The sequence below is a fragment of the Sapajus apella genome, unplaced genomic scaffold, assembly GCF_009761245.1.
Source record: "Sapajus apella isolate SASKATOON/1434 unplaced genomic scaffold, GSC_monkey_1.0 scaffold34, whole genome shotgun sequence".
Lineage (NCBI taxonomy): Eukaryota > Metazoa > Chordata > Mammalia > Primates > Cebidae > Sapajus > Sapajus apella.
In genome coordinates, this window is record NW_022436974.1 from 15620049 (window position 1) to 15634706 (window position 14658).

Consider the following 14658-nt stretch of genomic DNA (forward strand, 5'->3'; position numbering starts at 1 on the left):
TGTTTTTTGAAGGGTTTTTCATATCTCTATTTCCTTCAGTTCTGCTTTGATCTTAGTTATTTCTTGTCTTCTGCTAGCTTTTGAATTTGCTTGCTCTTGCTTCACTAGTTCTTTTAATTGTGATGTTAGGGTGTCAGTTTTAGATCTTTCCTGCTTTCTCCTCTGAGGATTGAGTGCTATAAATTTCCCTCTAAATACTGCTTTAGCTGTGTCTCAGAAATTCTAGTATGTTGTGTCTTTGTTCTCATTGCTTCCAAAGAACTTCTTTATTTCTGACTTAATTTTGTTGTTTACCCAGTAGTCTTTCAGGAGTAGGTTGTTGAGTTTCTACATAGTTATGCAGTTTTGTGTGAGTTTCTTAATCCTGAGTTTTAATTTGATTGCACTGTGGTCTGAGAGACGGTTTGTTATGATTTCCATTATTTCGCGTTTGCTGAGGAGTGTTTTACTTTCAATTATGTGGTCAATTTTAGAATAAGTATGATGTGGTGCTGAGAAGAATGTGTATTCTGTTGTTTTGGGTTGGAGAGTTCTGCAGATGTCTATTAGGTCCACTTGGTCCAGAGCTGAGTTCAAGTCCTGAATATTTTATTAATTTTCTGCCTCATTGGTCTGTCTAATATTGACAGTGGGGTTTTAAAATCTTCCACTAATATTGTGTGGGAGTCTAAGTCTATTTGTAGGTCTCTAAGAACTTGCTTTATGAATCTCAGTGCTCCTGTATTGGGTGCATATATATTCAGGATAGTTAGCTCTTCTTGTTGCATTGATCCCTATACCATTATATAATGCCTTCTTCTTTTTTTTTTTTTTTTAGAGCTCTTCCTGAGACAGAGTCTTGTTCTGTCACCAGGTGCCAGGCTGGAGTACAGTGGCCCAATCTCAGCTCACTGCAACCTCCACCCCCTGGGTTCAAGCAATTCTTCTGCCTCAGCCTCCCAAGTAGCTGGGACTACAGGCGCGTGCCACCATGCCCAGCTAATTTTTGTATTTTTAGTAGAGATGGGGTTTCACCATGTTGGCCAGGATGGTCTTGATCTCTTGACCCCGTGATCTGCCCACCTTGGCCTCCCAAAGTCCTGGGATTATGTGAGCGATTGCACCCAGCCTTCTTTGTCTTTTTTTTATCTTTGTTGGTTTGAAAACACAATTCTTTAACTCCTTTATTCAAAACAATCACTATAGCTGTTAGAAAAGGTTCATGGGCCCCATCTTCAAAAATTCATCTCATTAAATATATCAGGAGTAAGGCCTAGGAATGCATATATCCTCATTGTCCCATTTAAATATTGTGGAAAAATTCCTTGTTTAGTTTTATTTGAAAGTATTTTTTCTAACTCCTGAAATCACTAAGTCTGTGTACCTCAAACCTGGATTTAGGCCCCCTCTAGGGTTTATGATATGTGCCAGGGGATGGGTGAAGTCATAAAATTGGTATGGTGTATCTTCCTGGAGTGTCAGTTTTATGCAAAGATTTGAGAGTAAGAGAAAGTTAACATTTAAAATGTAACATGGAACAGAATGTAAAATTCACATGTATTTTTAAATTAAAACAGGAACTTAGAAGAAATTTTTCAGTTGAGTCTATACCCTGTTTTTCCAGGGTTCTACGTTTACTTTCTTTTGCTGTCACAGAGCACCTTTAATAGAATACCTTAATTAGGACAACTTACATTTTAACCCCTGGATAATACTGGTATAAACAGCTAATGATACAGAAAGTGCAAATACAAAGTGAAAAGATGATATGAATGACTGAGAAACAGTTACTTAAGCATGCCCTTATTTAGAAGAGTATTTCTATGTTGCAGATGAACTGTCTCATTGTGCCGAGCCTGAGCCGTCTCAGGTGCCAGATGGCAGTTCTAGAGACCATCAGCAAGGTAAGCCTCCTCCTCTCCCGGCTATAAAAGCTAAGACATCTTCACGTTCTGGTCCATATGCCACTGAAATAAAGAAGACAACTGATGATTCCATATTTAAAGTTTTAGACTGGTTTAACCGAAGTTCTTATTCAGATGACAATAAGCTATTCCTCCAACATCTCCGAGGAATACAGTCCAAAGAAAAAGTAGACTCAAAATCGCAGGTTGTTATTGACTTGGTAACAGATGACACCACTCTAAAAGAAAATGGCTTGAAGGCCCTATCATCCAGCAAAATTGAATTGAAGCCTGTGAGATCTGATTCAACCTTCCAAGTAGAGGGAGATATACCGCTTTCTGAAAGATGCCAAGATAATAATGTGAATATCAAACCCAAATTCATGAATTTGTCTCAACAAGGCACCCCAAAGGAAGGCCGAGGTATATTGCAACCGTTTGAAAGCTATGACACCCCAAGTCAAGAAATTAAAAATGTGGACTATGATTCAAAAAGCATAGGAAAAGGGAATGGGGTATCTCCTCCAAATAGTAACTATTCCTACAATGTTCTCAAGGGATCTGATGCAGAAAACCAAGTTCCATGCAACACTAACAATATTGGCAACTTGGGTGAAGAAGAACCCAAGTTTCATGCTCATGAAAAAAATAGAGGACATTCAGAAGTGAATTTTGACTCTTCAACAACTGTCAAAGAACCGAGTTTGAAAAATAACATGAAAGCAGAGAGAAAGAGCAAAGGAGGAAATTCCTATATCCTAAAAGCTTCTTTAGAGCCAGAGAATATTAAGTCAACACCTGGGGTTGCCAACAATGACTCTCCTTGGAAGAAGCCTGAGGTCCAACTACGGCAAGAAGTTGGTGAGGTTCCCAAGAACCAAGTACAGAGAGAAAAATACAAAAGAGTGAGTGACAGAATATCCTTTTGGGAAGGAGAGAAAGCTGCTACTAAGATAACTCATAAAGAACCCACATCTTCATGTAGCCAGAAGCAACCTTCTGATAAAGCATATCAGCCTGTGAAGAAGTCACAGGTTGTATCATCCATGGACAGTTTACCTACAGACCAGAGTGAATGTAATCAGGTCACTGCGAAACAAATGGTCCTAGATGAGGATGATCAAGCATCTCAGCTCTCCAATTCTTATTCCTCAAATAAATCTAAAGAGACCAAGCCACAAATATCAGGTCCATCCAGAAACTATTTTTCAGCTGAGCAATCAGATAAAGTGTCTCTGTTTCAGAATAAGAAAAATGAGCCTATGAAAAGATCACCAGTGGCAGGCAGTTTGCCTTCTAGAAGAAACATTACTTTACCAGCACTACAACATCCCTCAAATGCTGGGAATGAACAACATGCTCCTTTGGAGAAAGACAGACCTCTAGTTGGTGAATCGAATGCCAACTTTAAAGTTATGACCCTAAAGGAAAGAATGGATGAACCCAATACAGAACAGGTCTATAATCACTCTCAGTTTGAGAATTTGAGAAAGTTTTGGGACTTGGAAGCTAATTCAAATAGTAGGGTTAATGATAAGAATACTACCACAACAAGCCAAAAAAATTCTATGCCTTTTAATAGGCAGAAACACAAGGAATTCAGTGACATTAAATTATCAGGTAAAAATACCCATGAAGCAGAGGTGCTTCTAAGCCCCAAAAAAGTTATGGCAAGAGAGGATATGGAGGAATTAAATTCAAAGGGTATATTCCAGGTGCTGCCAGGTGAAACCACATTTCCTTTGAATCCACATAGAAAGCGTACTCATCAGTTGCCAGGAAATGAGTCATCAAAAGAAAACATGGACAAGAATATAGAAGGGATTGTTACTCCAGTGTTTAAGGAAGAAAAGGATTACTCAGACCAAGAGATTCAAGAATCCATAGTAAAAACCAGTGTTTTGTCTAAAGACTACAAAGACACTTTTAATGACAGCTTACAGAAACTGCTTTCAGAAGCCTCAACACCAGCAGTTCAACCCTTTGGTGGAAAAGTTCATGGAAAACACGTGCTTGAACCAGGTGTTTCTGAAAATAGGACATGGCCTCAAAAAACAGATTTTGCTGATACTGAGGAAGAAGTCAAAAGACCTGAGAAGATCATTAATGAGCATGTTGACAAAACGGTAGCTCCTCCAAAGGTTAAACGAAACTCTTTGACTGCTAGTCTAGACCAACTCCTGAAGGAAGCAACTGGAACTTCACCCTCTCCCTTGCAAACCAAGTTGGAGCCTGTTACCACTAGAACCAACTCTAAGCTGGAAGAGGGTAGATTTTTTGGAAAAGGGATAGAACAGAGTCACAACACTTCAGCTGATAAGAGAGAGATAATAGCCCCTTTTCCAGCAGGAAATGAAACTTTGGGAAATTCAGCTCCCCGCAAGAGAGCTGAAAGTGGTGAGTGCCAGCTAAACACAGAGAACTTGATTCAGATGGCTGCAGAAGAGTCTCATCCATTGGATCTGACGTCCCAGCTTTCCAGAAAGGGTTCCTTTGGGGATGTGGCCAACCCTCCCCAAGATACGCTTTTTCCCCAGGATGCTCGTCTTGTTCCCCAGGCTAGGGTACTCCCTCCTCAAATGGAAATTTCAGAGACTATAGAGAAAGTCATTCTTCCACCCAGACCTGTGTTCAATGATGTAAATGCTGCATTACAGAAGCTGTGTAGAGAAGTGCAGTTAAGTTGTCCAGATGGGAGGGAAGTAGGTCCTGGAGAAGTGAACCCAGGATTTCCTGAAGGAGTACAGGCAGCAGGTAGCCCCCTAAATCCTCCAGGAGTGATCTCACCATGGGCTATAATGGGCACCATAGTTCCAGAAAGGAAGGATTTTTATTCTTTCAGTGTAGTTCCTGATAAAACTCATGAAGTTGGATCTTATTTAGATGCCCAAATGTCTCCATTGGAACAGACCCTTAGCTCATGTGGTTCCTTTGTTTTTCAGTATGGCAAAGGCCTACCTCAGGAAGTAGCAGAAACTGTGAGGGAAACAATTATTCAACCTAAATCAGAGTTCCTCGAATTTAGTGCTGGCTTAGAGAAACTACTGAAGGGAGCAATTGAAACCTTCCCTTCAAAATATGAAAGTGATACAGGGAATCTTTCTCCATCAAAGTTAATAGATAGTACTAAGGAGCCCAGGCAAGCCACTTCTGAATTCCATCCTGAGGAATTAGAAGAAACAGTAGAAAAGGCTGAGGCTCCAGTAATAACTGAGAGTGCTTTTGATGCTGGTTTTGGGAAACTTCTTAAAGAAATATCTGAAGCTCTTCCTGATCGACTCAAGGTGTCAGTGAAAGAAGAAACTCATGAGGAGGAGTCCTTACAGTCAGAGCAGACCAGATCCTTGGGGACACTGCCCTGTTTTTATGGGGCAGCCTCGCGGGGCTCTGAAATGAAGGTTAAAAGTAATGGTTTGGAATCTCAAGTCAACCAATGCGATAAAATGTTGGGAGGAGATATACTTGTGACTGATTTATTGGTAGATTTTTGTGGTTCCAGAAGTGGGGTTGAGATCCCTAGAACCCCACAACTTTATGTGGCTCATGAAATAGGAACCATTAAAACTGTAAAACTCCCAGAAAACAGGGACAGTGAAAGTGGGGTTGCAGGGGGACAAGAGACTTTTCAGGAACCTGGCTTTGGAGAGGCTTCTGAAGCAATTAGTGTGTCCAGAAATAGGCAACCCCTTCCTTTCCTGATGAACAAAGAAAACTCTACAAAAACAAGTAAAGTTGAATTGATTCTGGCATCACCATGTAAGAAACAAGAGAAAAAAGATGAAAAAGAAGGTTTCTCTGAGTCTGATTTTTCAGATGGAAACATCAGTTCTAATGCAGAGAGCTGGGGAGATCCCTCCAGTGAGCATTAAAAAATTTTTAACTCAAGATGAGTCTGCTTTATAGAATGCTGATGTAAAGGATATTTTTTAATTGGGATTAATAATTTGATATTCTTAAATGGTGTTAAATTCTTTTTACCACTTCTGTGCTCCTCACTCTTTCTTAATTAAAAAAAATCATATTGTTTAATCAAATGAATTACATAAAACGGCTAGCTTTTTCAGAGTCTGACTTGACTTCTCATTAATCTACCTGTAGAATTTTTAGGTTTCAAAAAATACTTTTTAAATACATTTTTTGGGTTTAGAAAGTACCTTTAATACATTTAAGCTAGTTTTCTTCCTGGAAATATTTAGAATTTTTCCTTAAATGGCAGTCTTTATAGAAATCTAGTAAGATTTATAGCAAGAAAGTGCCATAGATGGACACAAATTTCCCATTTAGGAGCAATATCTTACCGCAGTGGTGGCTAAATGCCAGGGACAAAGTATAAGGCTAGTCTTTCCCTTATATACCTTGTGCTGTGGTGTTTTTGTTGCTAGTTTCTCCCTCTCATTTTCAATTATTTGCACAATCTTCCATTTCTAGTGTATGACTTTGGCCAGATGACTTCACCTGATGCCACCTAAGGGCATTGCCTGGCCTGATGCATTTCTTTGGCTCCAGCCTTGGCTAAGTTGATGATCTTAATCTCCACATTCATCTAAGTGGACATGGTGGCACTGGTTTTGGGCAGGCTATAAAACATAGGGCTTGTTGCAGTGCTATTTAATCAACATACGGGCACTATAGCAGAGAAACCCCAGAGCAAATAGGAATGAGAAGTTACCTGATTAAAGTGATGACATGATAGAGAATGTTTTCTGGCTGGGACATTTCAACCAAAGTTGCACAACTGGTATTGATTGCCTCCCTGTAGCTTAGTGGAATTTGTCATTTGTTTAGCTCCCTTTAGTTCCAGTGAAAATATATAAGTCTTCTGAGTGGCTTACTTTGAGGTGTGGATTCTTTTTTAAGTAGCTGTAGGGTCTCTTCTTGAACACTGAACAAAGAATCCACCTTTAATCCTTTTCAGTCAAGTTGAAGCCCCTCTAACAAATTTTGTTGGTTAATAAAAAAAAAAAATGGAAATATCAGTCTCTAAAACCAAACATATGCAAGAATAAAGCCAGCATATTAAACTTGTTGAAGTAGGCTTGCTAAACTGCCCATGAGTTGCTAGCGTAGGCTGACCCGCAAGAGGAAGAGCGCTTGCAAATTTGCAATTATGTTAGAGACTATCATCTAATTGTATCCCAGCATAACTGACTGAATAGTAAAAGCCTATCTAAAAAAATGTTAAATAATCCCCTAAACAGAGCCCAGAGAAGACATTTTAGAATTATAAGCCAAATAAGAAGTATAAAATGGTACAGTCATGATTTTAATTTAGGTATATATACTCCAACCTAAATTATTATTTTAAAGCAAACTGTGGTGGAGTGGGGTGAGAATTGAAGACAAGCCTATAAGGGTACCATAATTTTGGGGAGCAACCTAACACATTTGACTTGTGGCTGAGCTCTTAAATAAGCAATCCCTCAATATGCTCCTTTGGGAAAAATTAAAGGTTTAGTGGCCAAATACTTTTGGAAATGCTGGGCCATTATGCACAGAGAAAGTCTGCAGTAAGGAACGTTTTACATTTGAACAAAGAACACCCCAAATCTAATTCATCTTAGAATCCATTTGCTATGGAATGTACTGTACAGAACTAGAATGTATTTCAGGAAATTGTTGTCTAGAGAAGTGATTCTTAAATTTATGGATTCATTAATCAAATTACTCATTGATTCAGCAAATATTTTTGAAGTTCTTACTTCCAGCCACTGTTGTAGGCACTGAGAATACAACAATAATAAATGTCAGTACTTAGGCCTTTTCATGATGGAGTTGTCAAAATAGAAAAATAAGGACTGTCTAGAGAATTTATTTTTTGTAAATTTAGATGTATTTAAAGACTGTTTTTATTCTATGGTTATGTCCTTTTTAAAAATTTTTTCCTTTGGTTCTAAAATGCCATTCCTTTTATAAACTAATGGCATTAGTAAATGACAAAGCCCCCCCGCACCACCACACACACATACAACTTTAAAATGCCTTACTAAAATAAAAACTTGACTATCTCATGTTATTTCCCAAAATTTCATTGGAAATTGTACTAGATCATGAAACCCATAAAGTCTACAACCTTCGATCTGGAGAATACAATCATCTATGTACCCAGTTATACACAGATGTTAAACATCTGAATCGTGCCTTCTACGGATTTGAAGTAATTTTATTAATGCTCCTAAAATGATTTCATGGTTGTTTTCAAAACCTAGAATGTTAAATGGAAAGAGTCAGTTTCTAGCATAGGACAAATCATATGCCTAAAATACGAGTAAAGAAGTAAGAGATGATATTTCTATTAATGTGGTAATCTTGTTTCTGTATGGCTTATGTTTGCAAATATTTCTTGACCAGGAAAATTATTTTTAAGGGCCATATTAATAGTGGAGAAATTTTATTTTCTTCTGTGAAATAAGTGCTTCTTAAAATAAGAGAAACTCATAGCATAATGTCTCTTTTCAACCTACCATTTCTATGTCCATATGTTAGAGGGTTTTTTTTGTATTGTGCAGTGTTCATCAATTTTGTTTTATAACAGGTTCAGAAGAAGAACCCAGTCCTGTTTTGAAAACTTTGGAAAGGAGTGCCGCTAGGAAAATGCCTTCCAAAATGCCTTCCAAAAGTCTAGAAGACATTTCATCAGATTCATCAAGTGAGAAAAAAGTTTGCCTCACTGTTCATGCCCCATCTAAGCTTAAAAATGCATATGTGCTCTCCTGTAGCCTCACTGCATGCTGTTGTGCACTGCAACCTCTAATGGGGGCAGTTAACAGATGAAAATTAATTTTCCAAAGTGCGCTGAAGAGGCTCAATCTAAAGTGGCTGGAACTTTGCTTTTAAAATAATATGTTATGTTTGGTTACTAGAACACTAGGTTTCCTTTAATTGAAGAATCCCAGTTTGAGTGTTTCTCAAGTACAGTGAATTTGAAAGCATTGTGTAGCTAGTGGTATTAGTGAAAATGGTCATAACTAACATTTATTGAATATTATTTGCCAAAATGTGGCTTATTAATTTTACATGTATTATCTCATTTAACCAGCACAAGCAACCATAGGAGAGGTGAATTATTGTTATCCTACTTTAAAGATGAGGAAAATGAAGCTCAGAAATGTGAAATGACCTGTTTAGTATTACACAGAAGACCTGGGAATCAAAATTAACAGGCTATTATCAAGAACATTTATGAAGGGACCACATTAGATATGCCAGCATTGGATGTCCAGTGAATTTTGTATGATATGGAGTTGAATTAGTCCCTGGTTTCAAGGACTTTCTCTTTTATCCCTTCTATTCTATTCACATATTTCTTTTGGATACTGTAACTGTAAGCCCAAAACTACTTAACATAAAAGACTTTAGGTACACTATTTTCCACTGGCAGCTGCTTTAATGGTGAAGGATTTATTGAGTACTAACAGTAAGCATAATATATAAAGGGAGTTGTGTGCCAGACAAATAGACTAAGAAACCATGACTTCCCGGGGTTTTGTTCTTGCTATTTTCAAGCTAAAATGCACCCCTGGGATTGCAGATGATCATAAGAAAAATTATCGAGTGAGAAGTTAACCATTGCCAAACTCATATGATTGGTAATTGGCCATTATTATGTTTAGAATATTTTTTATGCATTTGCAACTAAGAATAAAAAGTCAGATTTAAAAAAGGGAAAAAAAAAAAAAAAAAAGAAAAGAAAAAGCTACCCCACCAAAGATTTCTTAAAATTCACAGATTCCAAGGGGTTTGAAGACAGTATTCCCAATTTGGAATGTGGTCCTAACTATCTCAAGGATCTTGGAATCTGAGGGTTAGAAGGGATCTTAAAATCACCCATTTTAACCTCCCCACAATGCAGGAATTCCCTCTATAGCCTCCTCAACAGGCAGCCAGCCCCCATATCCGCCTGAATGCTTCCAGAGAAGGCGAGTCCAGTCCTTTGTTGGGCAGCCCTGATTATTCTCCTTATGTTGGTGACGGGACCTGAGAAAAAGAAAAAAGAAAAAAAACCTCTCAGAACAATTGTCCAATTTAGCAAACCTCTTTCCTGTGAAACATGGGGCTATTTCCATGGTGCAGCTTTAAAGTACTCAGGAATGTGTAGGGTTAAAAAAAAAATCACCATCAGCTGACGGGTATTCCTACACGCTCCCTTCCAAATACCGATACCCACTCTCACACTAGCCTGCCAAGATTCCACTTAGCAGCTGGTCCCCTGTTACATCTCTTCAGTTGACTTCCCAAGCAAGCCTCCCAGAGGCATACGCAAATGATGATGCACACACACAAATATTTGTTAATGACCATGGGTTTGGGAAGGTGTTAGTCATGGCTAGCTTCGTACCCTTTACAGAAGAATAGAGAGGCTGTTGCACCCCGTGCTTTCTCCTGCTGCTGGCCGATTGCTTGCTCTGAGCTAACCCTCTAACCCTTGGGAGTCCGTGTGCAGCAGTGTGCTGATGTGAGCTGCATCCAGGCTGAAATGGGAGCTCCTGCGATGGCACTGGCTCAAGTAGCTAATCTAAAGAGAAAGTATTTTGGGGAAGACATCTTGGTTGCACCCCTCACTGCATCTTGACTAATTGCTTCCAACTCCGGGGGCTTCCAGGGACAATCTCATTGTTCTTTTCTCTCCAAGGGTCAGCCATGTTAACCATTTGTTAATTTCTTCTGAACAGATCAAGCAAAAGTAGATAATCAGCCAGAAGAATTAGTGCGTAGTGCTGAAGATGGTAAATATTTTTATGTATTTGCATGTCTGTGTGTGTATTAAGTTCTGGGGTGATTTGGGCAGTCTCCGGGATGCAGCTGTTGGGTAAATAGAAGAACGTCATTTGCTAGCATGTGGTGAATAGTGCCTAAGTTACTATAAAACAGTTCTGATTTGGTGCATTCAATATAGTTTGTATTCTTAAGGCTTCTGCTGGTGATACGGTCATGAGGATCTCATCAGAGACCCTTGGGAAGCCAGAGTTTCTATAAATAGAAAATTGTATTTTTTTGGGATATAAGCTGATTTTTGCTACTCTGACTTGCAGAACTCGTTGTGAAGGCAGGAGGAGTGGAGTGAATTCCCGAGTTAACTTATTCTTGTGTTTGATTCTCAAGTCTCAGCATTTAGATCTCTCTGGGAACAGCTGGCAGAATCTTAAGTTCAAAGGAAAGAGTCCCAGAACAAGGGTGGGAAATCTTGCCTCTGCTCATATAAATAACTAAATATAGACAGAGGGTGAAGTTGATTCTGAATATAATGGAGCCAGAAGATTTTGAAGCTTGTCAATGAATCAGTTATTACTTGGCTCTGTTATAAAATGAATAGAATAATGGTGCCTTGGTTGGAGGAGAGATGGAAATGAGTCTGATTTTTATAGTGCAGAATTTATGCAAATGTATAATTTGTATTTGCATGCTGGATTTTATTTATTGTTTAATTGCCTTCACTATAATCATAAAAATATGTACTCACTGAGCTTTCCCATATAAATGCAGCAACAGAGCTCCTTAAAGGTCATTCTTTACTTTTATGTAATAGTTTTATCTTTCTCATTTTATATTTACAACAACCTCACTGAAGTTGATGGGGCAGGGATTTTTATCCTCATTTTGCTGATAAGAAAAACTCAGAGAAATTAGGTGACTTTTCTAAGATCCTGTAGCTAGTCAGTCACTGGAAGGGCAGGAAATAGAATCTCAGCTTTATTACTCCTTCCCATTTTCCATGCTGTGGTCTAGTGAATTACAGGAAGGATACTCCGTATCTCCTGTGTTGGACCCTAGACTTTTAGTTGAACAGGAGACTAAAGAGGCTAATGAAGAGTCACACTGAGGAATGGATGAAAGCAAGATGAAAACCTATCAGATGTATTCTGCTGTCTCAGTTGTGAAACTGACATTTGAGCTTTACTTTCATGTCTCTTTAATCCCTCTGTTAAAATGGTATTTATTCTCAATGTTGCCCTCCTGAGTAGATGAAAAAGCAGATCAAGAACCAGATACAAATGAATGCGTACCAAGAAGTGAGTAGCAGGATCCTTCTCACAAATGACTGAACGTTCCACTTTACGTAGTGTTAAATATACTGAAATAACTAACCCCATTAATAACACAGCATTTATTATTGGTACTAAACTCCTGCAGCTTGCAAAACTATTTCATTATGATAAGGGTTTTATTTAAAATGTTTTACATTGTCTGTATTGAAAGAATGATTCGTGGTTCCACTGAGGGGGAGTTATATATTAAATATGTATGTTGTTGCTTATATTATTGTGCTTTTGTCAGTTTCTGTGCTGTTTTAATCTCTGCTTAAAAGCAACGTGGCACCTTCTGATTTCATTTGGATTTTATGTTGCAGTACGATTTTGAGTATTGGATCTCTTGTAGCCTCTATACAAAACTATAGAAGTGAAGTAATTTATAACTTATTTGGACCTGCGAAAGAATGGTCCATAAAAGCAAATCTTATTATGCCCAGGGTTTAAACTCTGAGGTTCAAAACTGACTTGAATGGGAAATATTCTAAGTATAAAACAAGTAAACAAGTGAATCTAAGAAGTAAACGTATACCTGTGGTGACTAATGCCGATCTGCGAATTAATGTCCATCATCAAGCAAAGATAATGTTTGTTCGTTCTTTTCTGTTCAATCTTAAGATTATTCTACTTACTGTGACTAGTATTTTAGGGACAAATAATGTATTTAAAAAGTATTCACATGGCCTAGTATGCAGGGGTGTGTGTGTGTGTGTGTGTGTGTGTGTGTGTGTGTATTTTTTAGCTTCTCGGTTTCACTCTGTTTCATAAACCCTAGGCACTAGGGGTATGAAGATAATGCTACACGTATCTACCCTCAGGGCCACAATATTTTAAATAATAATTTCCCAATAGTCTTTGAATATGCTAATAGGCTTAATGAGGAAAGCAGCTAAGTAGAGGAGCTATTAGATAGGAAAGCAATGTGCTGATGGCTAAAAGTCAGTGAATGTGGTGTGAAACCTGAAACTTCGCTCATGAGGTCCTGCCAGTAGTGAAGGTGCTGAGCTTTGGCACATGACGACAAATTCTTCAGGACTGCCTAGGAAAAAAGACAGTCCAGGCTTCAGCTCTTTTGAGTATGTGCTCTCTGTCTGGCTGTTGCAGAGGAAACAAGCCTTCTGTCTCTAAGGGGTGTTAGGTAAAGAGGCTTTTCCAGTTGCTTTTGAAGTAGGACATACTTAAGTCTGAGCATCTTATTTTATCTTGCGATGTTTTGTTCAAAATTTAGTCCCGAGGAGCAAAAGCAAAACATACATAAACATATATGCCTAAATATCTGTATCTTTATTCATGATCTCCTAATTGGCTTAGTTTATTGGTCAAGGTAGTTAGACTAATCATGTGCTGAACTCTGGGTAAATTAATTTCTCCCTTTTTAGTGATTTTTCCAAAATAACTGTTAATGCCTTTCCCTGGTGAAGAGTATATTCTTACCACAAAAATAAAATGCATGATCAAAACACAAATGACAAAAGCCCATAAATCAAAACTTGATTATATTTGAGTAGGGGGTATAATTGAATTTGATTCTCACAGCGTTATCCAACAATATACTTTGAAAATAGTAGAGTGCAATGTTATAACAAAAAAGTTTTTGCATTCTTATTGGACCATATTGTGGGACCTAATATGGTCCAATCTTACACTGCTACCAGTCTAACTGTCTCTAATACACACACACTGTTGTTTAATGGGAAATGATTAAAGTTGGTATCATTTTAGTGAGACACCATAAATGTGTTTTGATGTGCATTTACCTCTGTGAGCCTACGGATAGGGAAGAATTGCTATGTGAGCAAGGATATCTTTAGTATGTGTAGCTAACTTTTTAGTTTTTCTTTCATGAGATTCTTTAAAGATGAATTTAATGTTTAGGAATGAATTTGAGTCTTTTGCGTTATGTATAGAAATATAATTTGATTTTTACCTATTTTCCTAATATCTCTTTTAATCAGAAAGTGAGTGTATCTGTATCATTCACAATATAATTTAAGATTCTTTATCAGGTAATATTTATTTGAGTAGAAAATACTTATATAGAACTTACTCTGTGGTAGGCACTAAGCGCCTTGAAAAATATTAACTTATTCATTATAAGAGCTATGATTTACCATAAGAAAAGCTTAGATGTTGTGATTCTTACACAGAGAAGAAAATCGTTTTCTAACTAGGTATATGGAAATTAGGATTATAATTTACCCTCCTCTTGTGCCTTCTACACATATACTTCCTATATCAGAAAGAAGACATTTACTATATTTTCTTATTAAATTCTTAGAGTACCCTAACTTTAACCATTCTAACTTGGCCTTGGTATATTGAAAATTCTGAATCAGCAAGGTATCTGAATAATTTTTATTTTGAAAAAATAGTATTTATTTTATAATTCTGAGTGAAAAACACTATCAGAAAAGTAATACTCATGATCAGTAAACAAACAAACCTACTTTTAGACACTCAATAGCCAGAACACTTTTACTGAGTTGTGTACAAAAATCTTGACTGTCCAGATGAAATAGTTTTTTGGCCTGCAGTGTGTTAGTAATTAATATATCTCAAGGAGATGAACCAATAAAATACAGACCTTGTGGTCTGAAGCTCTGATGTGAAAAAATAAGCTAAACCAATTCATGTTGACAGTATAATTCAAGTCCAGCTCCAGTTCAATAAAAACTAGTGTTTTTAAAATTAACTTTGTTTTGCATTTGGTTCAACTCCTTGCTTGTTGTCTCTATATATAATTTATAAAA

At 37.5% G+C, this 14658-nt stretch overlaps 1 protein-coding gene across 22 annotated transcripts in view; it reads left to right on the forward strand.

Moving 5' to 3' along the window:
* The window catches only part of SYTL2 (synaptotagmin like 2), a 115420-nt gene that overhangs the window by 79420 nt on the left and 21342 nt on the right, over nucleotides 1-14658 (forward strand). For 6 of the 22 annotated variants that reach the window (XR_004274331.1, XM_032295941.1, XM_032295933.1 and 3 more), the window contains exons 8-11: nucleotides 1812-5741; nucleotides 8416-8529; nucleotides 10553-10606; nucleotides 11843-11890. Coding sequence is in view for 18 of the 22 variants with exons in the window: in XM_032295941.1 (XP_032151832.1) it covers nucleotides 1812-5741; nucleotides 8416-8529; nucleotides 10553-10606; nucleotides 11843-11890 (4146 nt within the window). In the remaining 4 variants the exon portion in view is untranslated. Of the gene's footprint in view, nucleotides 1-1811; nucleotides 5742-8415; nucleotides 8530-8560; nucleotides 10607-11842; nucleotides 11891-14658 lie in introns of those variants that run through there. The other 16 variants (XM_032295950.1, XM_032295951.1, XM_032295944.1 and 13 more) reach the window with 8 other exon arrangements.